Source organism: Pristis pectinata, chromosome 1, assembly GCF_009764475.1.
Source record: "Pristis pectinata isolate sPriPec2 chromosome 1, sPriPec2.1.pri, whole genome shotgun sequence".
Taxonomy (NCBI): Eukaryota; Metazoa; Chordata; class Chondrichthyes; order Rhinopristiformes; family Pristidae; genus Pristis; species Pristis pectinata.
In genome coordinates this window covers 139419665-139446127 of record NC_067405.1, presented here as the reverse complement: position 1 = coordinate 139446127, position 26463 = coordinate 139419665, and the positions used below count along the sequence as shown (strand labels likewise).

At 44.3% G+C, this 26463-nt stretch overlaps 1 protein-coding gene across 2 annotated transcripts in view; it reads right to left on the bottom strand.

Moving 5' to 3' along the window:
• Positions 1 to 26463, bottom strand: part of adck1 (aarF domain containing kinase 1) — a 567777-nt gene that overhangs the window by 223823 nt on the left and 317491 nt on the right. For both annotated transcript variants that reach the window (XM_052017675.1, XM_052017684.1), the window contains exons 6-7: positions 16968 to 17126; positions 14810 to 14926 (exon numbers count right to left, since the gene is read on the bottom strand). In XM_052017675.1, coding sequence (XP_051873635.1) covers positions 14810 to 14926; positions 16968 to 17126 — 276 coding nt within the window. The remainder of the gene's footprint in view (positions 1 to 14809; positions 14927 to 16967; positions 17127 to 26463) is intronic.

Genomic DNA, 26463 nt, shown 5'->3' with positions numbered 1-26463 from the left:
AATAGCTGAAGGGTTTTGGGACAGAAACTTTAACCACCAGACATGATAGAAGGAAAAGACTGATTTTTCTATCTATCTTATCTAGTGTCCTGGTAATGACCCTGAGCACTTTCAGAGATTGAATTACCTTGAAGTGCAGCATCAGGATGGCAGGAAGAACAGCATCCATTCCTGTGCACTGCACAATCCCATAAACACTCATAGAGGTGAGTGACCCTTTAACCTGCATTGGCTGGGATTGGTCGAAGGAGGCTTCTTGGCCAGAACACAGTGAGACCGCCATGGCCTTTGTCAAGTAGTGGTCAGATTATGGCCAACTTGATCCAGTGCAATAGGTTGGTGGGGCCGTTGGGATATATAATGCTCCTAGACAGTCAAGACTGTCTAGACCGAGATTGTAATTATTGGCTTTGGATGAGATTTGAAATCACCACTATGAACCAAGGCATTTATGTACAGAATATAATGGAATGAAGACTGCTCCATACACCACGTTGGAACAACCTTTCAGAAGTACCACGAATTGGCAATGGTAAATTATCAGGTTAGCTTCCAGTTTTCATTTCAGACATAGGAATCCATTTGATAGGCTGCACCTTCTGCTCACAGACCACACATTCACAATGAACTAGGAAGGGAGGAGGGATTCCAGATGGGATATCCTGTTTATTTTCACTGCAGGAATTTTTGGAGCAGGAATTGCTCCTGACTGCCAGTCTGCCAGACGGGTGAAAAAGCCTACAGCAGTGGGCTACGGTGAGGAGAGGGGAAGAATGCAGCAAGGTACTACAGACAGGGATGGAGCGGCTCTTGTGGTCAGGTGTGAATTGAAGCTGGTCAAGGGAGGGAGACGGTGGTGTGGGGTGAGGGGGTAACGTCGTGATTGGAGGTGGTAGGAGATCGAGGGAAGTTGCAATGGTGGAGGTAAAAGCAGGTTAGCTACTTGGTTCAGAGCAGGGTTGTGGTGCGACACTCCTGATGCACGTGACCCATAAATCCCCTCGACTTCTGGATTCCTCATTTCTTTGACCTGTCAGATTTACTGGGAAACTGGTGAAAAAAATATTAAAATTGGAGGCACTTACCCTTGGTCAAAACTGTTGCCAACTGGCGCACCTCCTGAGAGCGGATATGCCCTTGTCTCAACCCACCCCTGTCTATCTCTTCCCCCACTGAATCCGGCAGTGCCTGAATTCAATCATGAACTAACCTACAAAATCACATAAGTTCTCTGGACAGTTTCTGCAGTTGTCAGAAGGCAACATGTCCAGAGGCAAGTGGGTTGAAACCATGGCAATTGACACACACTGATCAAGGATAAAATGTCTGCTCTAAATATGAGTTGCCTTTGCCTGGGATTCAGAGGTGAGGGAAAGGTTGTTGATCCAGAGCTGATGTTGAATAGGAAGCACCGATCCTCACTAGTCGTCTGTAGCCTTAGACAAGCTTCCTCACTATCCTCAACACCACCAACTTTTGTGTCATCTGCAAACTTAATAAACATACTTCCTGCATGCACATCCATACAAACCACAAGGGTCCCAGCACCCATCCCTGCAGTACACCACTGGTCACAGATTTCCAATCAGAAAAGCATCCTTCCACCACTACCCTCTGCCTCCAATCACCGAGCCAATATTGGACACAATTATCCAGCTTGCCTTGGATCCCATGTGCCTTAACCTTCTAGACCAGCCTTGGCAAATGTCCAACTAAAGTTCATGTAGACAACAGTTACCACTCTGCCTTCATCTATCTTCATTTATCTTCTCAAAAAACTCAGTCAAATTAATGAGGCAGCTTTCCCCCACACAAAGCCATGCTGCATATCCCTGATCAGCTCCTGCCTTTTCAAATGTATATAAATCCTATCCCATATGTGTATAAACTGGCTGCTGCATGTCCTGCATTAGAGTGGTGATACATTGAACTAGCTTTAAAGTTCTTTAGGATGCCCTGGGGCTGTAGAATAAACATATTTTGATTATTTTTCTTTGTTTACCACACCAGAGGTCAAACCTATCTTATTCAGTTATGTCTTTCCTGAAAGGAAATCTGCCATTATATGTGACCAAACCTGCAGCAATGTAGCTGACCATTGACTGCCCATTAAAATGGTCCAGCAAGCCAAAGGCAATTAGGGATGGGCAACACATCATGATCTTGCCAGCCGTATCCACATCACATGAAGGATTTTTTAAACTCCTGCTTCCAGGCGGGATATTTTACTTACTTTCCAGAAGACATTTATGCAGAATTGCAGTCTCCATGCTCCCAACTCCAAAAAGTACCTGCTGATAGTTGCATTGAATTACAACTTGCAAAAGCATCCACCCTGTTAAGCCCGATTCAATATTCTAGTTGAGATGAAATTAAAAACACAGGAAATGTGAGACAGAAAAGAAATGCACGAAATGCACAGCAGAGCTGTGGTGATGGGTGTCCACCCGAAACATTAACTTGTCTTTCCCTTTCTTGGGATCTGTCAGTCTTCCCATATATTTCCGATCTTTCAGTTAACTGTTTATACACTGGCCCAGCAGTCTGAAGAAAGTGCTGAGATTCTTAAGTAAGGAAAGGTTACAATCCTAGATGCATGCCATTGCCTCTTGTTCATTGTCCTGGAACTCTTACCAATTGAGTATTGAACAGACGGTACAGCAGAACAACAGTTAAGCTACTGTCCTATTATCTTGAGGCCTGAATGTTGATTGGAACTCATAAATTCAAATCCTGTCAAGGCAACGAAGGAATTTAAATTCAAGTGATTAAATAAATTTGGAATAGAATGTTAGTTATAGTATTGGTAACCATTTATAATGGCTTCAGTATATACTGTAGGTATTATAACAAGGCAGAGTACTAAACCTATCTGTAATGTTGAGTCTTCAAGCTACTGCTACAGACTAACTATTTAGGTGAGTGTCACTGTTACAAGCAAGCACGCCACATGATTCAGGAGAAACAAAGGACTGCAGATTTTGTAATCTAAATGAAAAACACTATGATGCCGGAGGAACTCAGCAGGCCAGGTAGCATCCGTGGAGAAAAGCAGGCAGTCAACATTTCGGGTCAGGAAAGGTCCTGACCCAAAACGCTGACAGCCTGCTTTTCTCCACGGATGCTGCCTGGCCTGCTGAGTTCCTCCAGCATCATAGTGTTTTTCACACCACATGGTTCTCCTGGTTGAGTTCACAATATGTCCACACAGAAAGAATAGCATGTTCACAACATAGGTTTTATACCATATAAGTCTTTTGTAGCTATTAGTAACATCGTATATCATTTGCAGTATTTTCATTATAAGTAGCATTACTTAGCTTCAATCAACTTTTAAAGGAATTCCGAGTTGGGAAGCTCTGTTAGACTTGGCTAGATTTACCCCACCTGGAGAGTTCAGGGCTGAACAGAATTAGTAGGTGTCAAGGAGGACCACCATACTGCACCATTTCTGGTTAAAACCTATTGGGTTCATGAATGTCCTCTGAGGAAGAACATCAGCATTCCTTACCTGCAGTGGCGTACAGATGATACAAATGTGATTGACTCTTTACTGCCATCAGGAATGGACAGGCAAGCAACTCAACGAAGGGGCAATTAGCACCAGAATCATGGAAATTTACAGCAGAGAAGGAAACCATTCCACCCATCATGTACATGACAGAAAAAAATGGTTTCCTTCTCTCAGTCCGTCGCATTGTAGGCTCCTCACATGGTCCAACATTTTAAATGTGTTCAAGGTTTCTGCTTCCGATGGCCTTTCGGGCAGTGTGTTGTACGATTCCCACCACTCACGGAGTCAAGTAACTTTCTTCTCAACTCTCTGCTAATCCTTCAGCCAATTAGTTTAAATCTATGCCTTCTTATGATTGACCTTGCTGTTAAGGGAATTGTCCTGTCAATCTCCTTTGTTGCAGAGAGAACAACCTCAACCCAGACAGAGTTACCTCATAACTGTAATTTTCAGCCCTCTGCACACGCCCTGATGATGTCCCAGCCTTCTTATAGTTAGGTGACTAGAACTGTACAGTGTGTGCCAGCTGTGACCTAACCAGGGCTTTACACATTTCTGGTACAATATCCCTGTCCAATTTTCCCTTGCACCACCTTATCCACCCGTCCTACTAACTTCTACAGATGTACTGCTGAAAGTATTCTGACTGGTTGCATCTGAAGCAGATTTATTATCATGGACATAGCCTCCAATGAACCTGAACACATGGTCACCATTGAGGATGCAAGTTCAGTCTTCCGGAGAGTGAATCCACGGAAAGCATCTAGGCCGGATGGTGTTCCTGGCCGTGTCCTCAGATCCTGTGCAGATAGCTGGCAGGGGTATTTGCAGACATTTTTAACCTCTCCCTGCTTCAATCTTAAGTTCCCACCTGCTTTAAGAAGACCACTATCATCCCGGTACCTAAGAAAAACAAGGTAACATGCCTTAATGACTACCGCCCGGTGGCTTTGACATCCACCATTATGAAGTGCTTTGAGAGGCTGGTCATGCCATGCATTAGCTCCAGCCTACCAGACAACCTCGACCCACTGCAATGCACCTACTGCCAAAACAGGTCTACAGTGGACGCCATCTCCCTGGCCCTAGACTCATCTCTGGAGCATCTAAACAGTAAAGACACCGACATTAGACTATTGTTTACTGACTACAGCTCCGCCTTCAACATTATAATTCCAAGCAAACTCATCACCAAACTCCCGAGACCTTGGACTCGGCCCCTCCCTCTGTAACTGGATCCTTGACTTCCTGACCAACAGACCACAATCAGTAAGGATAGGCAGCAACACCTCTGGCACAATTATTCTCAGCACTGGTGCCCCATAAGGCTGCGTCCTCAGCCCCCTACTCTACCCCCTATACACTCATGACTGTGTGGCCAGATTCTGTTCTAATACCATCTACAAGTTTGCAGATGATACCACCATAGAGGGCTGTATCTCAAATAACGATGAGTCAGAGTACAGGAAGGAGATAGAGAGCTTAGTGACATGGTGTCATGACAACAACCTTTCCCCCAATGGCAGCAAAACAAAAGAGTTGGTCATTGGCTTCAGGAAAAGGGGGGGGTGTACATACACCTATCTACATCAACAGTGCTGAGGTCAAGAGGGTTGAGAGCTTCAAGTTCATAGGAGAAAACATCACCAATAGCCTGTCCTGGTCCAACCAATGAGACGCCACAGCCAAGAAAGCTCACCAGCGCCTCTACTTCCTCAGGAGGCTAAAGAAATTTGGCATGTCCCCCTTAACACTCACCAACTTTTATCAATGCACCATAGAAAGCATCCTATCTGGATGCATCACAAGTTGGTACAGCAACTGCTCTGCCTGGGACATCAAGAAACTGCAGAGAGTTGTGGACACAACTCAGCACATCACGGAAACCAGCCTCCCCTCCATGGACTCTGTCTACACTTCTCGCTGTCTTGGTAAAGAAGCCAGCATAATCAGAGACCCCTCCCACCCCAGACATTCTCTCTTCTCCCCTCTCCCATCAGGCAGAAGATACAAAAGCCTGAAAGCACATACCACCAGACTCAAGGACAGCTTCTATCCTGCTGTTATAAAACTATTGAACGGTTCCCTAGTATGATAAAATGGACTCTTGACTTCACAATCTACTTCGTTATGACCTTGCACCTTATTGTCTACCTGCACTGCACCTTCTCTGCAGCTGTGACACTCTATTCTACATTTTGTATTGCTTTACCCTTTACTACCTCAATGCACTGTGTAATGAATTGATCTGTATGAACGGTATGCAAGACAAGTTTTTCACTGTACCTCAGTACAAAAGACAATAACAAATCAATTCAATTCAAATTTGTTGTTTAGTGACAGACATAAAAATCTATAAGTCACAAAAATAAATAATGCGAATGAAAGGAATAACGAGCTAGTGTTCATGAACCGTTCAGAAATCTGATGGCAGAGGGTAAGAAGCTCTTTGAGTTTGGTTCTTCAGGCTCCTGTACTTCCTCCCAGAGGCGGTGCCTCAAGAAGGCGGCATCTATCATTAAGGACCCTCAGCATCCAGGACATGCCCTCTTCACTTTACTACCATCGGGGAGGAGGTACAGGAGCCTGAAGACCCACACTCAACGTTTCAGGAACAGCTTCTTCCCCTCTGCCATCAGATTTCTGAACAGTCCATGAACCCATGAACACTACCTCGTTATTCCTCATTTGCACTTCAGGCTTCTGTACCTCCTGCCTGACAGTAGCAGCAAGAAGAGGGCATGGCCCGGCAGGTGGGGATCCTTGCTGACAGATGTTGCCTTCTTGAGGCACCGCCTCTTGAAGGTGTCCTTGATGGTGGGGTGGGTTGTGTCCACAATGGAGCTGGCTGAGTCTATAACTGTCTGTAGCCTCTTGCGATCCTGTGTATTGGAGGCTCCATACCAGGCTGTGATGCAACTTGTCAGAATGCTCTCCACCATACATCTAGAGAATACATCTATGTATACAATCTTCTTCATGATTGCTTCAATGTGTTGGGCCCAAGATAGATCCTCTGAAATGTTGATGCCTAGGAACTTGAAGCTGCTTACCCTTTCCACCGTTGACCCCTCAATGAGGACTGGTGTATGTTCTCCCAAATGCCCCCTTTGAAGTCCACAATCAGTTCCTTGGCCTTGCTGACGTTGAGTGCATCTGGTACGGCCATTCAAATGCACAGGAACATAAGAAGCTGCAGAGAGTAGTGGACTCTGCCCAATACATCATGGGCACATCCCTCCCCACCATCGGTAGTATCTACAAGAGGCGCTGCCTCAAGAAGGCAACATCTGTCATCAAGGATCCCCACCATCCGGGCCATGCTCTCTTCTCGCTGCTACTGTCAGGCAGGAGGTACAGGAGCCTGAAGTCCCACACAACCAGGTTCAAGAACAGCTATTTCCCTTCAACCATTTGGTTCTTGAACCAACTGGCACAACCCTAATCCCTACAGTTTAGCAACACTATAACCACTTCGATCACTTTACACTAAAATGGACTTAGTTTCTTTTTATTCTATTGTGTTCTTTCTTGTAAAAATTGTGTATAATGTATGTTTAATTTCTGTTTTTCTTGTGAATGCTGTTTATGTGATGCTCTGTGCCTGTGATGCTGCTGCAAGTTTTTCATTGCACTTCACCCATGCATACATGTACTTGTGCATGTGACAATAAAGTCAACTTGACCTCAATGATTGGCGAACATGCAGTAAATGTCAGGTTGGCCAGTAACATCCAGATCCCGTGAATGGATAAATAAAATGAGCAGTAAAACCATTGCATGCTCATATTCATATTACTGACGTGCACACAAGCAAGTGAAGCCAACACTTCAGCAGATGTCACTTTGAAAATAAACCATGCAATGACGAAATGCTAGGACACTCAAACAATGAGACAAATCTCTGCAGATTAATAAACTATTGTCAAGGTTCAATGATAATCCTTAAAACTCCATATAAAGCAGTGTCAATAGACTCTATTTGATAGGTAAGTCACTTTACATGATCTTACATTCAGAAACACAGTCACTCATTCTGAAGGAGTTTTGAAGTGAAACCTTTAGCAGAGCAAAAAAATAGTCTTTTCATTTAAAGAAAAGCTTTACTGTACAGAAGTGCCAGCTGCACTTCCCTCTTATGGGCTTAAGACTCTCTTCGAAGACTGGGTGAAGGGGTGCTGCACTGTTGGAAGTTCCATGGTTGTATTGTCAATCACTTAGCATCCTGTCTGCCTTCTCGGGAGTAATTGCTTAAATAAACCCCTCAATCTTGTTTATATTTTGTATTTCCCTTTCAGTGGTGCTTTGCAGCCAATGAGATATATTTTAAATGCAGGAATCCAAGCACAGGGATTTCCACACATCAAGCTCCATAAAGCAGTGGTGATAATGACCAGGTAATGTATAGCATTGGAAGTCATTCCCAATTGATAAAGTGCAATGCACAGTAAAGCTACGATAACCCGCTGTCCAATGATTCAGAAATTCCAATGGTTCAGCACATGGCTCACGAGCTGGTGTTTGCCACATTCCCTTCCCTCTCACTGAGACTCCAGTTCCCACACTCTTTTCCCAACTCACCAGGTTCCCAGTTCCTGCACTCTCTTCTCAACTAACCAGGGTCCTGGTTCCTGTGCTCCCTTCCCAACTCACCAGGGATTCTGCAGATTCTGGAATCTGGAGCAAAACACACAAAAGTGCTGGAGGAACTCAGTAGGTCAGGCAGCATCCATGGAGGGAAACAAATAGTTGACGTTTTGGGTCGAGACCCTTCATCAGGACTGGAAAGGAAGAGGGCAGAAGCCGGAATAAGAAGGTCGAGGGAGGGGGAGGAGTACATATAGGCAGGGGACAGGTGAGTTCAGGTGATAGGTGAGTCCAGGTGAGAGGGGAAAGGTAGGAGGGTGAGGGTGAGGGAGGGGGATGTAAGAAGCTGATAGGGAATAGGTAGAAGAGGCAAAGGGCTGAAGAAGAACGAATCAGGTAGGAGAGGGCAGTGGAACATGGAATAAAGGGAAGGAGGTGGGGAATAGATGGACAGGTCATGAGAGTGGGGGAGGGGACAGGGAAGGGGGAAGGGCGCCACAACAATGAGGGAAGACAAAAAAGAACAAACAAAAGGGAGGGAAGAGGGGAGGGGTGACCAAAAGTTGGAGAAACCGATGTTGAGGCCGTCAGGTTGGAGACTACCAAGGTGAAATATGAGGTGTTGTTTCTCCAACCTACATCTGGCCACCCAATCTGTGCCGGGTCTCACTTATGTAGAGGAGGCCGCACCGGGAGCCATTCATCAGGGTCCTGGTTCCTGCGTCCTCTTCCCACTCACTGGGGCCCCAGTTCCTGTACTCTCTTCCCAACTCACCCAGGTTCCTGCGTCCTCTTCCCACCCCCCAAGGCCCCAGTTCCCACAGTCCCTTTAAACTTACTGAGCTGCTGGTTTACTGGAAAATTAATAATAACGTGTAACATCAAAAAAATGAATTAAAGGTGTGTCGGAGTATTAACAGAAATAACACCCAATAGTTCCAAAAACATGCTGGCCTGGAACTACCAAAGTTCCAAACGTACCAGATATCGGGGTTTTACTGCAGTGATGTCAGCACTTTGTACACTGCAGGATATTGTTTACATGGTGGCAGATTGGGAAATGTTGATGGTCAAGGGGACTTGTACACAATTCAATGAAAACCAACATACAGGTGCAGGTAGCAATCGTTTTCACTGAAAGAGAACTTGAGAGAAACCGGATCGACGTTTCAGCCAAGGATCTGTCATCAGAACTGGAGAAATGAGAAAACAAGTGTGTAAAGTTACAGAGAGATGGAGAGAACAGAGGAAATGTCTGTGATAGGGTGCAAACCAAAGTTGTTGAGGTTACAATTATTTTTAGAAAAATTAGGGACGGAGAAAAAAACAAATTGAAACAGAGAGCCACATCCATGGAGAGAAACCAAGGAAGTGGTGATTATCTGAAATTGTTAAATTCAGTCATATATCCCAAGGTCTGCAGCATGCACAAAGGGAAGATGAGGTGTTGCTCCTTGAGCTGACTCTGGATATTATTGCTGTAACATGGGAGACTGAAGACAGAGAGGTTGGAATGGGAGAGGGACAGAGAATGAATATTACTGGTGAGTGGAAGCTCAGGGCTGCCCTTCCTGACTGAACAGAGATGATCTGCAAAACTTAGTATTGAATTTAACCACTTCAGGTAACCACCCCTTTTTCTCTCTCTTTCTTTACTTAAAGCACACTTGTTTTCTTACTTTTTTGGTTCTGGTGAAGAGTCCCTGACCTCTCCACTGATGCTGCCTGACCAGCTGTGTGTGTGTCCAGCAACTTCTGGTTTCGTTTTGGATTTCAGCCTCAACAGTTTCTTGTTCCAATTACTTCCTGAGGCGGTGAGCCTGGTTCTGTGCTGGGTTAACAACATTAATAAACAGATTACCTTTTGAGAACATTATATCAATCAATGAGTTAAAGATGGGGTGGCCCATTTGCCTAATATATGTAATATTGCTTGCAAATAATGATTATTACTCTAAGGATTGTGATATGAGACGAACTACACTCTGGGTTGCAATCTTCAAACAAACTGCACAGCTCCTGATCTTCCTATTAAACATTGTAATGCAGGAAACACTTCAGCCAATTTATACACAGTGCATTCCCACAGTGATGTAATAACCACAAGGCACTCTAATCCTTAGCCATGTATATAAGTCTGCACACTCTACAATGGTCTGGTTCAGAGATGAGAACCCATGTTTTACAATTGGATTCACAGCAGTCTACTGTTCAACAGTTACTCTTAAAATAAAGTTGACTTAAAGATTGAATGAAACGAACTACAGCAGCTCCTTCCAATAAAAGCAGGCTAATTTCTCCAGTAAAATGCATTTCACTGGAGCATAATGACAAAAAAATTATGTGAATAGAATCAATCACAGTGTAGTTATCAAGTGTGATTGACAAGGGAATTAGTCAATCAACTCCACCCTGTCTGGTTACACTGTTGTCACTTTGTGGAACCCTTTACTATTTAAGAATAGGAAGAGTTGCATCTTAAAGCACTGAGTAAAATGGCCATTAGCAATCTCCAGGCCTATTTATGTAAAACTGAATACAGATCCAGTCAAATTTACAAAGATAGCCTCTGGAGGATACAGAAATGGAGACACAAGACACTGTAGATGATGGAATCTGGAGCAAAGGATAACCTCAAATGATGAAGGCCCTTTGGCCCAATTAATCCCCTACTATCTTCCCATTGCAGCTCTAACACCCACCTAAATTGATCAAGTCTAGCCAAAATGGAAAATCCTAACCAAAGATTCCAAATCACTACTTTTTGATCAAAAGGGTGTGTCAAATTGGGCAAAATGCTTCCAATCCTCACTTGAACCTCTTTGGTTAATAAAATATTTACACCGTGTTTGAAGGTGCTGTTGGGTTTATTTCTGCGTCAAATTACCTCCTCAAGTACTCACTCAGCCTGGATAGTCGGATCTCACTCTGCTTGCCAGCCGGCTGACACCTTACAAGAAGTCTTTGAAAGAGGCTACTTTCCTTGAATGTAATATGCTCCCAACTCTTCTTCAATTGAATTCTGTTTGTACTGCATCACAGTCTGCCTGCTGAATTACACACACTTTACATTCAGCAAACATTTGAATTTACAATTGATAAAAATTTATTGCATGCAAAGTCTAATGATTTGCATTCACAAGAAAGGAAGTGTCTCCTTTTCTAATGGGATTCAGAAGACTTTTGTGCAGTGATTCAGCTCTTCCAGATAAAATTTACCTCAACATAAGTCTTGGCCTTCAGCAGAGTGAATAGAATAAGAATTAAGTAGAAAAATTAAACTTTCATACTGAACTATGTAGCAGTGAATGGGCAAACACTAAATTCAGTCCCTGGTTAATGCTCAGTTACTGCCCTGGCTAGGTTACCCTCACTAGACGGGGACAAACTCTTTTCTTGAATGGTTTGGTACAACTGAGCGGCTTGCTAGGCTGCTTTAGATGTCAAATGCGGCTGTAGTCACAAGAAGGTCAAACCAATTTAGCATCTCAGTTATTTTTCTTGTAGGGACAATCAGAAACCATTTGGGTTTTTACAAACATCTGACAAACCTGCAGATAGATCCAAGAGGGATTGTCACAGTCATTTTCCCAGGGTAGGGGAGTCTAAAACTGAAAGGTATAGGTTTAAGCTGAGAGGACATAGACTGAAAGGGGACCTAAGAGAGTCACACAGAGGGTGGTGGGTATATGGAATGAACTGCCAGAGGAAGGCATAATTATGACGTTTGGACAGGCACATGGATAGGAATGGTTCAGAGGGATGTGGACCAAATGCTGGTAAGTGGGACTAGCTCAGGAAGACAGCTTGGTCAGTATGGATCAGTTGGGCTGGAGGGCCTGTTTCTGTGCTGTATAACTCTATGACTCTAACTTTTAAGGTTCCTGTGACATGGACATGACTGACGAGGGCAGCATCTAATGCCTATTCCCAATTCCTCTCGAGAAGATACTGGTGAGCCACGTTCTTGACCCGTTTTTGGCCATGTGAAGTACAGGAGGGAGTTCCAGGATTTGATCCAGCAACTCTCAAGAATCAGGGGTATATTTCTGTCAGGGTGATGTGCGGCATGGAGGGGAACCTGCAGGTGGTGACGCCCCTATGTGCCTGCCGCTTTTGTCTTTCTGGGCAGTAGAGGTGACGAGTGAGGCAGGTGTAGTGGAAAAGGATTGATGAATTACTTGTGACTCCATTGAAGCCAGAGTGCACCAATGATGTAAAGAATGTAGGGCGGTGGATGGGGTGCCAGTCACGTGAAACATTTTATCCCTGATAGTGTCAAGATTCTTGAGTTGTTGAAGTAGCACTCTTCTAACCAAAAGGAGAGTATGGTCACTACCTGGCAATTCTGTGGCTCAAATATTATTTGTCACATAATGGCCCATGCCTGAAATTTGTACAGATCATAATACATCCAGGCATGGACTGATTCATTATCTGAGCAGTTGGGATTGGAATTGAACACTGTGCGATCATCAGAAAACCTCTGCTTCTGACCTTACATGGAGGCTCTGGAGAGGGTGCAGAGGAGGTTGTTCACCAGGATGCTGCCTGTAATTAGAGAGTATTAGCTATAAGGGGAAGCTGTACAAACTTGGGTTGGTTTCTCTGGAGTGTCAGAGGCTGAGGGGAGACCTAACAGGTTTGTAAAATTATGAGAGGCATAGATATAGATAGACTCTCTTTCCCAGGGTGGAAATGTCAGATACTAGAGGACCTAGTTTTAAAATGAAATGGGAAAAGTTTAAGGGAGATGTGCAGAGCAAATTTTTTGCACAGAGAGTGGTAGGTGCCTGGAATGCGCTGCCAGGAGAGGTGGTGGAAGCAGACATGATAGTGGCATTTAAGAGGCATTTAGACAGGCACGTGAATGTGCAGGTAAGGGAGGATAGGGGTCATTTGCAGGCAGGTGGGATTAGTTTCATTTGGCATCATAGTCGTCACAGACATTGTGGGTTGAAGGGCCTGTTCCTGTACTGTTTTATGTTCTTTGTTCTATGATGGAAGGAAGATCATCGATGAAGCTGCTGAAGATGATGGGTCTAGGGCATTATGCTCAGGAACTTCTGGAACCTGGGGCAGAGATGACAGGCCATCAACAACACCAATCTTTCTTTTGTACTCTTGTCCAGTAGAGAGTCTTCCCTCTCATTCTGATCAGGACTGTTGATGCCACACTTGCTCAAGTGCCAGCTTGGTGTCAAGGGAAGTTAGTATCTCTTCTTTGACTCCAATGTGCTTTGAACTTTGGCTGCTCTGCCGTGGCTTGCTGGGAAAGGTCAGGCCATGCGCAGCCAGAGTCCATGCTGTTGGTGTGTCCTGGGGTCTGCATTAGCCACACAAACAGACTGAATCCTGACAGGGGTTTAGCTAAGACCAGGTGGGGGATTCCACCTTGTCCTTGACGCTGGGAGAATCTGGGCTTTTACTAAACACATGACACGGTGATGCAAAGAAAACTGCATAGCTGTAAGTTGTAGAACACCTCTAACCAAAGAAAAACATTTTCAGCTTAAAACGCACCTTAGCAAATTTTCTCATCTTCGTGAAACCTGTCTGCCTCTCTCTCCTGCCTTATTAATTTTTTTTTAAATTTTATTTACAGTGTGGTAACAGGCCCTTCTGGCCCAACGAGTCCACGCTGCCCATTTTAAACCCAAATTAACCTACCCATACGTCTTTGGAATGTGGGAGGAAACCAGACCATCCAGAGGAAACCCACACAGACACGTGAGAACGTACAAACTCCTTACAGACAGCGATGGGAATCGAACCCTAATCGCTGGCGCTGTAATACCGTATCGCTAACCAAAACTGGACCAGGCTTTTGGTCCTAATATCTCCTTACATGGCTCAATGTCAAATTTTGTGTGGTGAAAATCTAACCAAGTGCCAGAGGATACTTTAGTTCTGTTAAAGTCGCTATAAAAATGCAAATGAAACAAACTGCCACACAAGGACCCCAAGAGCATCTGGCGCTGAACCACACACTGACCAGGCACCTGGTGGAGAACCTGTGCACCAGGATCCCAACCCCTCATGCATTAGCCACAATGTCCAAATGTCTCTCCATACTTCCAATGCACATACCTCTTCCTCACTGAATCACTAAATCTTCCTCACTGAATGCCTGAAAAATTAATAATTGATTATTTCTGCTCACCTGTATAATAGCAAGGAATAACAAGTACAGAATGTCCACTATTAAATATGGATTATGTATCACAACCATTTGGGTATTGGATATTGTTTATATTGGCGAAGCAGTAACTTTGAGACCTGGACTGATGATCCAGACACATGGGCAGCTGGGGAATTAAAATTCAGTTAATTAAGTAAGAAAGCTTGGAATTTTTCTAGTATAAATAATAAAACCATGAAATTTTAGACTGTCATAAACCCATCAGGTTCACAAATGCTCTTCAGGAAAGAAAACGTTTGGTTGTATATATTATAACTTATAATGAACCCTAACTGGTTGATTGCCCTATGAAACAGCTCAGCAATCTATTCAGTTCAAGGGCAGTTTGCGTTGGGCAAGAAACACTGGCCTTTGTCACCAATGCCTCATCCTGTGAATGACTATATAAATATAAATTGACATCAATAACTATATTTAAAAAGCATTAGGTAATAATCCCCACCAACCCCATCAGTTTGAACTGCCCATACTCCTTCCTCAAAAAGCGTGAGCAAACCGATCCTCACCTCATTCACATTGATGCCATTTTCTCTCATGTACTCTCTGTCGTTGACCTGACCTCCTTCCATAAACTCCATGGTCAGAACACGCCTAGTTGACAGCTCCCAGTGAATTTTAGGCACCTTCAGGGTGAAGACACAAGACAGGACTGTGTTAATGCATCTCTTCTGGAACCATGGGGCAAAATAGAGACCATTATCACTAGTACTTCTGAAATAGCAGCATCTAGCTTTAATAGTGCATATATCATACAGGTCCTTACCCAGAACTGGTGATGGTAAACCAGCTGGAACTGATCATTTGAAAATATCTCCTTCACCAGGAGACTTAGGTGCAGGTAGATGAATGGTAGATGTCTAATGACAGAGGTGGTATGGTCCTATAGTGAGGAGCTGTCCCAACAGTATAGAGGCTAAACCTGCAGTTGGAAAACTGCAACCCAGGAGATCTGAGGAACCTGACCTGCTCAGGCAAACCATGATAAGGAAGCAAATTTCTTGAAACAAAGAGACCGTCATTAAAGATTTTTGTTTGTTTCCAGGGTTATTTAACATCCCAATTCAGAGACTGATAAATGATTGTAAAGAGTAACTCACAGTGATAAATAGGTTCACAGAATACAGGTGGCCACAGGGTCACAGTATAGCTCAGAAGGTAATTTTTTTTTCCAAATGACAAATCTAATTTTGAATAATCTTCAATGGAATGCTGGCAGTAATATGAAGGAAGGTGGAATTTATTTCAGGTCAAAAGTATGAAGTGGGCTTGAGAGATGTTAGTCTGTGTTGGAAAAGATGAAAGAAGTGAGCAGACTAAAGGATCCCAGTAACATGTGGCAGAAAGATCAAAAGGGAATGTGGAGCCAGCAATCGAGAGAAACAAAGGAAGACATGCAGAGACACAAGAGACTGCAGAATCTGGCATCTGGGGCAAAAAACAATCTGCTGGAAGAACTCAGCAGGTCAAGCAGCATCTGTGGGAGGAAAGGAATTGTTGACATTTCGGGTCAAGACCCTACATTAGGGCCCTCTGCATCAGACGCGCAGAGGGACTGCTGGGAATTAAACCAAAGAAATGTTAACATTTATATGGTATCTTTCAGGCCTTGTTCTATTGAAGTGTCGTCTTGGTTGTAATGGGGAAAAGTCGCAGCTAATCTGTGCACAACAAGCTACAATATGATAATGAGCAACTAACGTTTTCTGGGGATAAATAACAGCCTGGAGATTGGGGGGGGGGGGGGCGCAGTAGCTGCCCAATTCTTCTTCAAAGTAGTGTCGCAGGATCTTTTGCATCCACATGACTGAGTCAATGGGTTCTTGGTTTAACTTCCCACCCAAACAAAAACGGCAAAGCAGAACTTTCTGGGGTCTGGACTGTGTGTTTAGTACTCCTGCCTTGGGAGTGGAACTTGAACCCACTGAACCACAACTGATACAGCAGAGACAGGGCAACAAACAATCCACTGGAAGAACCTAACGGGTCGAGCAGCATCCGTGGAGGGGGGAAGGAAATGTTGACGTTTTGCATCGAAACCCTGCATCAGGACTGATGCAGATGATGCAGGGAAACCCTGACGCAGGGTTTCGACCCAAAATGTTGATAATTCCTTTCCTCCCACAGACGCTGCTCGACCCACTGAGTTCTTCCAGCAGATTGTGTGTTGCTCCAGATTCCAGCATCTGCAGTCTCTTGTGTCTTGACAGCAGAGACAGAACCACCCCTGAAAACCATTCATGTAAAAATTAGTCCTGGTTCCGTTGGACAACCCTTCCATGGATTCAAGTTTAAACAGAGTCATTTTAACCATAAAGATACTTGATTCACTCAGTGGTCCACAGGGAGAGAGGAGCCCGCTAGGAATACATTGGAACTATTTGATATAAATTAATATGTCAAAGAAAGGTTTTACTCAGCATGAAACATCACCATCCCGTGGCATTTTCTCCACAGCAGGCACGGAATGTAGCAAAAGACATTTTTGCAGATTTACAAAATGGTCCTTTTCTGCATCAACCCTGTAAGAACAAGGAACCAATGGCCAAAGACTGCAGAGTGGGGTATTATACACATTAACCCTTTGCGAATGATGGAGATATTTCCAAATTAACACCACCAGCTTTGATGTTGAGGTTTTGGCCCCAAAATATCTAAAGTTTGTACCTTAAGAAAGCGGAAGTGTTTGAACATCTCCGCCACCTCCTCTGTGTTGCGGCCTTCTTTCAGGAAGTCCAGCTCCAGTGGCATGTTCTTCTTGGCTTCATCAACCAGCCAGGCAAAGCTGAAGTCGGGAAACATCCAGGACACAGCTTGGACCAGAACCTGGAAACAACAGGCTGCATCACAACCAGAGCCGGGCCTGGGCACTCTACGGTAACATGGAGCCTTATGGCAAACCTCTGCCTCTTCAGTTTATCCAATACTCCCGATGACATAATTTGCCTTCACCTTTTATGGCACATTTATGTTCCAGAATTCATTCTGGTGAAGCTAAGAAAATGGCTCCTGGCCATTGGTGCTACCATGAGAAGGACTTTAAGACTAAATGACCTAGATTCAAATTTTTAAAACCTCAAGCGAAAATCCATTCACCTTCCAACCCTCCCCTCCTCAGGTAATAGAAGATGAGGGTTGGAAGGAGAATGGATTTTTACTATCTCACTGTGCTTATGTAATGGCACGATCTACCTATGGCATGCAAACAAAAGTTTTTCACTGTATCTCAGTACACGTAATGTACCGAGATACAGTGTAGCACAGTAGTGTAACAGTTAGCGTAACACTATTACAGCACCAGCGACCCAGGTTCGATTCCCGCCGCTATCTGTAAGGAGTCTGTACGTTCTCCCCATATCTGCGTGTTTCCTCCGGGTGCTCTGGTTTCCTCCCACATTCCAAAGAAATACGGGTTAGGAAGTTGTGGGAATGCTATGTTGGCGCCGGAAACGTGGCGACACTTGCGGGCTGCCCCCAAAACACTCTACGCAAAAGATGCATTTCACTGTGTGTTTCGATGTACATGTGACTAATAAAGAAATCTTATCTTATCTTATCTTATCGAATAAAGCACTACCAATACTACGTAATCTTAAATCGCTGATTCCCTTATTCTGAGACACTGCCTCCTAGTTCCAGACTCTCGAGCCAAACAACCTGACAGTCCCTCTTAGAACTTTGCCCATTTCAATGAGATGCCCTCTCAGTCCACTAAATGCCACAGCATATTATCCCATCCACCTCCCCTTTCATCCCAGGAATCAGTCTGCAATCCACACCATTATTCCATACTTCACTGGCTGTGAAGATTCTACACAAGAGGAAATATTCCAATAAGACCTTTCACCCTTTCACAATGTATCTGTCTCTGGAATTATTTGTGGTAAAGGACAATAAGATCAGTTAATGCAGCTGGAAACCTCTGAGGAATAGTGTTTAACAATGTTTAGCAGTGTGCATTTTTCACTATTGCTTGTATTGCATTTTCAAAAGTATTTAGTGATTTGCATGATATGCTGACAAGATGCAGCCCAGAGAGTGAGTTCTAGACATGATAAGAATGTGTTGGGTGGAAGTGTGTGAGGTAATCTGAGACTGCTTTGTAAACACATTAATCCAATGGTTGTTTGCCTGATTTAGTTCTTTGTCCCACCATTACCGCTCTGTTTTTAAACACCTACATTATTCCATTGACACTTAATGTAAACTCGAGAAACAGCACCACGTGATGCCAGGTTTCAGCCCAAAACATTGACAATTCCTTTCCTCCCACAGATGCTGCTCGACCCACTGAGTTCCTCCAGCGTTAGGAGTTTGAGGAGATTTGGTATGTCACCAAAGACTCTTACAAATTTCTACAGATGTACAGTGGAGAGCATTCTGACTGGTTGTATCACCGCCTGGTATGGAGGCTCCAATGCACAGGATTGCAATAGGCTGCAGAGGGTTGTAGACTCAGCCAGCTCCATTACGGGCACAACTCTCCCCACCATTGACGACATCTTCAGGAGGCCGTGCCTCAAGAAGGTGGCATCCATCACTAAGGACCTTCACCATCTGGGACATGCCCTCTTCTCGTTACCACCATCAGGGAGGAGGTACAGGAGCCTGAAGACCCACACTCAACATTTCAGGAACGTCATCTTCCCCTCCACCATCAGATTTCTGAACAGTCCATGAACCCATGAACACTACATTGTTATTCCTTTTTTTGCACTGTTTACTTATTTTTGTAATTTATAGTAATTGTACATCTTTGCACTGTACTGGTGCTGCAAAACAACAAATTTCACCTCATCTAAGTCAGTGATAATAAATCTGATTCTAATTCTTATTCTGAAATTGTGTGTTGCTCCAGAATCCACATCTGCAGTCTCTTGTGTATCCATAGCACACATCATCTGAATGGACACATTACAGTCTTTCAGATTCAACAATGGATTTAAATAATTTCTGGTTCTTCTATCCTCATTACCATCTTCTCCAGGCTCTCTTTCTGTTGCTTTACATGTCCCATTGCAATCTCTTTTGCTTTTAACAGCATCCATTCTCTTCCCTGATCTCTCCTACCCTGCAACCTGACGTTTGTCCTGATCACAAAAAGCAGGACGAATTACCATCCCATCAGTTCACTCTCAATCATTAGCAAGCACTGGCAGTACAATCAAGCAGCACCTCCTCGCTAATACATGCTTTCCGATGCACAGTATGGGTTTCACCTTAGATGTTGTGCCAGGTTTGAGGTCAGGCACGGTAGTGTAGTGGTTAGCGTAATGCTATTATAGCACCAGCGACCCGGGTTCAATTCCGGCAGATGTCTGTAAGGAGTTTGTACGTTCTCCCCGTGTCTGCATGGGTTTCCTCCGGGTACTCCGGTTTCCTCCCACATTCCAAAGACGTACGGGTTAGGAAGTTGTAGGCACGCTATGTTGGCACCAGAAGCGTGACGACACTTGCGGGCTGCTCCCAGAACACTCTACGCAAAAGATGCCTTTCACTGTGTGTTTCGATGCACATGCGAATAATAAAGATATCTCTTATCTGATCTTCAAACAACCTTTTGCTCAGTCAGCCAAAGGCTCTGCTGGTGTACTGAAGACAATGGCAAATTTCACAACCAAACCTGGCAAGTTCATACTCAAGCAGGCAGCAACAATCCCTGCTCTCTCATGTGTTGGGTTCAATGATGAAATTGGCCAACTGAGGAAAAGGCTGTTTGAAGATTGAGCCCTCAAGCCTGGCAGAAGTTCAAGGTGAAATCCATACTGTTTCTTCGGCTTGAAACTCCTTGCAGGAGGCACCTCGAGGCACTGGAGGGATACCACCAATGGGTGTTTGCACAAAGTCTTCAAAATCCACTGGAAAAATAAGCAAACCAAGTGCAGTGTCCTCTCCCAATCAACATCCCTACGTTAAGGTCCTCAGTCAGCTCTGCAGGGCTGACCATGATGTCCATACACCCAAGGCAGGCACTCTGTTCTGAGCTCTATCATGGGAAGGGATTACCAGGTGAACAGAAGAAAAGACTGAAAGATGTTTTCAAAGCCTAACTGCAAAAATACAACATATCCACTGCCGTGTATAGATTCCCTGGGCCATGGGTACTTAAAGAGGAGGAGGCTCATTCAGGATGGCGCTGAGAATCTTGAGCTCATGCATAAGAAGCACACAGAAGCCCAGTGGAAGAAGTGCACCACCTGCTCATCCACCCTTCCCGTCAGGTACTTCCTGCATCTTCCGTGGCAAAGTCTGCCGGTCCCACACTGGTCTAATCAGTCAGTACTCGGAACTGGAGTGGAAGCAAGCCATCCTCGATCCCAAGCGAGCAGCTAAGAAGAGGGTTGCATCAGGACCACAACTGCAGAGAGTTGTGGACACAGCCCAGCCTCCCCTCCTTGGACTCTGTCTTTACCTCTCGCTGTCTTGGTGAAGCAGCCAGCATAATCGAAGACCCCACCCACCCAGGACATTCTCTCTTCTCTCCTCTTCCATCAGGTAGAAGATACAAGAGCCTGAGGGCACATACCACCAGACTTAAGGACAGCTTCTACCCCACTGTGATAAGATTATTGAACGGTTCCCTTATATGATGAGATGGACTCGGACCTCACGATCTACCTTGTTGTGACCTTGCACCTTATTGCACTGTACTTTCTCTGTAGCTCTGACACTTTACTCTGTACTCTGCATTGTTATTGTTTTTACCTGTACTACATCCATGCACTCTGTACTAACCCAATGAAACTGCACTGTGTAATGAATTAACCTGTACGATCGGTATGCAAAGCAAGTTTTTCACTGTACCTCGGTACAAGTGACAATAATAAACCAATACCAATACCCAGACCTTGTCACAGCCTCGGCCCAAACGTGGATCAAAGAATAGAATTACAGAGAAACAAAGGACTGCAGATAGAATTACAGATGTGAGGAAAGAGTGATTGTGATATCTAGACTGTGTTTGACCAAATAGGCATCAAGGAGGTCTTGCCAAGTTGAAATCAATGAGAATCAAGAAGAAAACAGTCCAATGATTGGAGTCATATTTTGCGCAAAGGAAGATTGTGATTGTTTCTGCAAGAGTTCATCAGGGTAATCACCTAGGCCCAATCATCTTCAGTTATTTTATGAATCTTTCCCCCAAAGTAAGATCTCCATAGGAGATGTTGGCTGATGATTCCACAATGTCCAATTCCACTTGCAACTTCTCAGATAATGAAGCTGCAAGTGAGACAGGCACAAGTTGATGGGTGGCAAGTAATATTCTCACCACATACGTTTCAAACAGTGGACATCTCCATAAGAGAGAATCTAGCCAAATGCCCTTGACAGAAGATTTATGAGACTGTTGCCAGGATTCAAGGATCTGAATTATTGAGAGAGGTTGGGCAGGCTCAGACTTTATTCCTTGGAATGTAGGAGACTGAGGGGTGACCTTAAAGAGGTGTATAAAATCAGGAGGGGCAAGGATAGGGTGAGTGCACACTTTCTTTTTCTGAGGGAAAGGGAACCAAAAACTAGAGGACATAGAGGGGAAAGATTTAAAAGGGATCTGAGGGGCAACTTCTTCAAACAGAGGGTGGTGCATATATGGAACGAGCTGCCAGAGAAACTAGTTGAGGCAGGTACAATAACAACATTTAAAAGACATTTGGATGAGTGCATGGATAGCTAAGGTCTAGAGGGATCCGGGCCAAGTGAGACGAGCTTAGGTGGGCACCTTGGTCAGCATGGACAAGTTGGGCCGAAGGGCATGTTTCCGTGCTGTATTACTCTATGACTCCATATAACAGCATTAGCATTACCAGCCTGACCAGAGGTGTAACTGAACTGGCTGCATTAGCACGGTGACCACAGAAGCCAATCAGAGGCTGGGTGCACCAGATCAATTCCCGGGGTGGTGGGTTGCCATACAAGGGTAGAAAAAGCAGGCTGGGCCTATACTCTCCAGAGTTTAGAAAAATGAGAAGCAAACTCTTTAACGTTGTGTGAAATCGTTCTTTTAACTGTCTTAAGGATCAAGGACTCTGGACTCGAGCTTTGTAGACCAAAACTAGTTTAATCACAAAGGCAAACGCGGGACAGAATGGATGGGAACAGACACACTCACTCACGCACAGGATACCACAAACATGAGAGGGGAATCGCAACTGGGGTAAAATATACTCACACACACACACACACACACACACACACAAATACACACAAGCACACAGTAACAGTGTACAACTTCAGGATATAACACTTCAATGGCCGTCCCACACTAGCATTGGCTCTAATACTGCCCGGAGTCTGAGAGGAACGCTCCCTGACCATGTGGTAATGCACTCTTACCAATGATCTCTGTAGCGTTGTCTCACTACTCCTGGGGTCGTAAAAAGAGGCAGGGCTAGGGGAGGCAGCCCTTTTCATGGTGCTAGGAGGCTGGATGGAGCCTCACTGTTATGATTTGAACGAGCCAATGGTGTGGAAGTCAAAGACAAAGGTTCCTGCCTCATCCAATGGTCAGGCAGGTTCAGAGACAAAGGATACTGGTCAGGCAGGTTCAGATGCAAAAGGTACTCTCACACCTGAGGGGTGGGTGGAGCCGCACCTTGATTGACAGTAGTATCACTTCCGATCAGAGGAGCAATGCTGTCCTCCGGTCAGCGGGGGTCAGTGTCGTTACTGTCACGTGACAGCCATGTGGATTTCTCACAACACAATCTCTTGGAAATATACTAAATTCTAAGGGCTTATGAGGATAAATGTTTCCCCTGGAACGGGTGTGTAGAACCAAGGATTACAGTCTCAAAATAAGGGGTTGGCCATTCATAACAGAGATGAGAAGCAATTTCTTAACCCAAAGGGTGATGAATCTCTGGAATACTCTGAACATGAGGGGTGTGGAGGCTCAGTCCATGAGAAGGTTCAAGATTGATCTGATATGTTTTTAAATGTTATGGGAATCAAGGGATATGGGGTTAGCGTAGGAAGGTGGCGCTAAAGTAGAAGATCAACTGTGACTTTACTGAATGGGGGAGCAGGCAAGAGACCATAATACAAAGGAGCAGAAGTCAGCCATTTGGCCCATTGAGTCTGCTCCGCCATTCTGTCATGAGCTGATCCATTCTCCCATTTAGCCCCACTCTCCCGCCTTCTCACCATAACCTTTGATGCCCTGGCTACTCAAGAGGGGCCAAATGGCCTACTCCTGCTTCCAGTTCTTATTTTCATATGTTGTAATGAGTATCCTGTGAACAGTGACTCACCTCCTGACTCCCTCGATCTACAAGGTGGAATACCCTCCAGTTGCCTAGATTAGTGCCAATCCATACTCTGCAGCAATAAAGTAGCCCACTTGGTGGGCAGCCCATCCACCATCATCGCCCCCATCTCCAGCATTCAACACCCCCATCACAGTGGCTGCAGTGTGCACCCTCCACAAATGTGCACTGCAGTTACTTGCCATGGTTTGTTTGACAGCTCCCCCGAAACCTCGACCACCAAAAAATACAAAGGGCAGCAGCAAGTGGGAGCAAACTGTCTGCAGAGGTTTGTGGTGGGACATTCAGTAGGTATACAATAAGACAAGAGCAAACCTGAAGTGGCCAGATGTTTAGATTCCTCAATCACTATGTGAAAGCAAACTAGCTGATTATTTTTCCCTTGATGTTTACGGGAGTTTGCTGTGTCATAGAGTCATAGAGTTGTACAGCACAGAAATAGGCCCTTTGGCCCATCATGTCCATGCTAATCTTTTTGCCCATCTACACTCATCCCACTTGCCCACATTAAGTCTGTTTCCTTCTATGCCTTGCCTACTTAAGAGCCATCTAAATACCTCCTAAACATAGTGACTGCATCTGATTCCACACCTCCTCTGGCAGTTAGTTCCAGATGTCAACCATTCTCTGTGTAAAAAAAACTTTCCCCCTCAAATCCCCTTTAAAACACCTTTCTCTCACCTTAAACCTACGCCCTCTTGTTTTTGATAAACCTGCCATGGGAAAAAGATTCTGATTACCTAGAAACACAAGAGACTGCAGATGCTGGGATCTGGAGCCAAAAGCGAACTGCTGGAGGAACCCAGCAGGTCAGGCAGCAACTGTAGAGGCAAAGATATGGTCGGTGCCCTGTTGCAGGGTCTCAAATCAAAATTTTGACTATCCCTTTGCCTCTACAGATGCTGCCTGACCCACTGAGTTCCTCCAACAGTTCATTTTTTGTTCTCACTATCTATGTTATCTATGCCTTGCATAATTTTATAAACCTCGATCAGGTCACCCCTCAGCCTCCTTCGCTCCAGAGAAAACAAGCCCAGCCTATCCAGTCTCTCCCCAGAATTACAGTCCTCCAATCCAGGCAACATCCTAGTGAAGCTCCTCTGCATTCTCTCCAGAGCAATCACATCCTTCCTATATCCTTCTATATTCACATCAAAGTCGTTAATCTATATCACAAACAACAAGATTCCCAGCACCGATCTCTGTCATACCCCACTGGTCACAGACTTCCGATCAGAAAAGCATCCACCATCCTCTGCCTCCTATCACCAAGACAATTTTGGACCCAGTTAGCCAGCTCGCCTTAGATCTCATGTGCTTTAATCTTCTGGACTAACAGGACCTTGTCAAATACTTTATTGAAGTCCATACAGACAATGTCTACCACACTGCCATCATCAATCTTCTTAGTTTCCTGCCAAACGTGATCTCTTATTGCATTAATCTTTCTGCCAGGCCGTTTGGCTCAGGACCTTGTCAGTGTCTTGATCTAGAGCGAATGACTGGAGGCAGACAATGCTTAAGCAAGCATGGTATCGTGGATAAGAACTGGGAGCAATCAAATTTGCATGTAATTCTAACAAACTGCTTCTGGCGGCTAACTGTAATTATTTATTACTAGTTGTAATGAAGGTATCAGTTCCTTTAACAAAACCTTGGCACCTAATCAGGGCAGACGAGAAAGTTAATGCCACAGCTTTGATTCTACGGCAATAATTATTTAATTACTGCCCTCGATGTCAACTGATACGATTCATAGTTATTTCACTTCAATCATTAACTATGCAGTGTGCTGCATTACACAAACATATACTGCTGTTAAGGCCACAGTGATAAATTGTTGCCATAAAGATTATGGAAGAGTATGCCAGCACACTGATTTAGGGCAATATCTTTTCTTCTTAAAGGTCACGGCTTGATCAATCATTCCTGGCGGTTAGGAAATCCAAGTACGTCAAGATTCACAATCCATTTTATTGCACAGTGTAATTGTCAAATACTCTACACATCACTGCATGAAGGGATTCCCATGTGGAGCACAGGGTTGCCTGACAATGATTTGACTCTGGCTAATATTTCACCCAGTTGGGAGATGTTAAAACTCCCTGCGCAATACTTAAAGAGAAGGAGCAGAGTACTCCCGGGTGTCCTAGCCAAGAAGTATTCTGATCAGTGGCATTTAAGAGGCTATTAGATCAACACATGAATATGCAGGGTATGGAGGGATATGGATCATGTCCAGACAGAAAAGATTTAGTTTAATTCGGCATGGTGTTTGGTGCAGACATCGCGGGCCAAAGGGCCTGTTCCTGTGCTGCGCTGTTCTATGTTCTATGTTATATGATCTCATGCCCCACTCTCAATGGATAATGCAGAATGGGAGATCTGAAGAAGTACTGCTTTCTTGCTTAGAAGGTTAAATGGATGTCCTTTCAGAAGGATGTTAAAGATTGCAGAGCACCATTTGAAGACAGTTCTTCCCAGTGATGTGACCAAAATTTACCTTCAATCCCACAGCAGAAGAAAACAGGATCAGGATAGAAAAATAGGGGGCTATGTGAGAGGGAAGGGTTAGATAGATCTTAGAGCAGGATAAAATTTTGGCACAACATTGTGGGTCAAAGGGCCTGTACTATGCTGTAGTGTTCTATGTTCTATCCCTTAGACCTGTTTCATCAAAGTGATATGTTTGTAAGTTATGTGCATAAGAGGACTGATTCAATGGAATTTTGGTTGAAATTAATAAACACAGAACCTTCTTCACTGTCTCTGCGTGACCCCTGACTGTTTCCAGCACTTTCTGTTTTGATTTTAGACTTCCACTTCATGCAGTTTTTTTTTAACTTTCACTTTAGGGAGGAGAGACCAGAAGTACACGTTAATGAACAATGAAATAA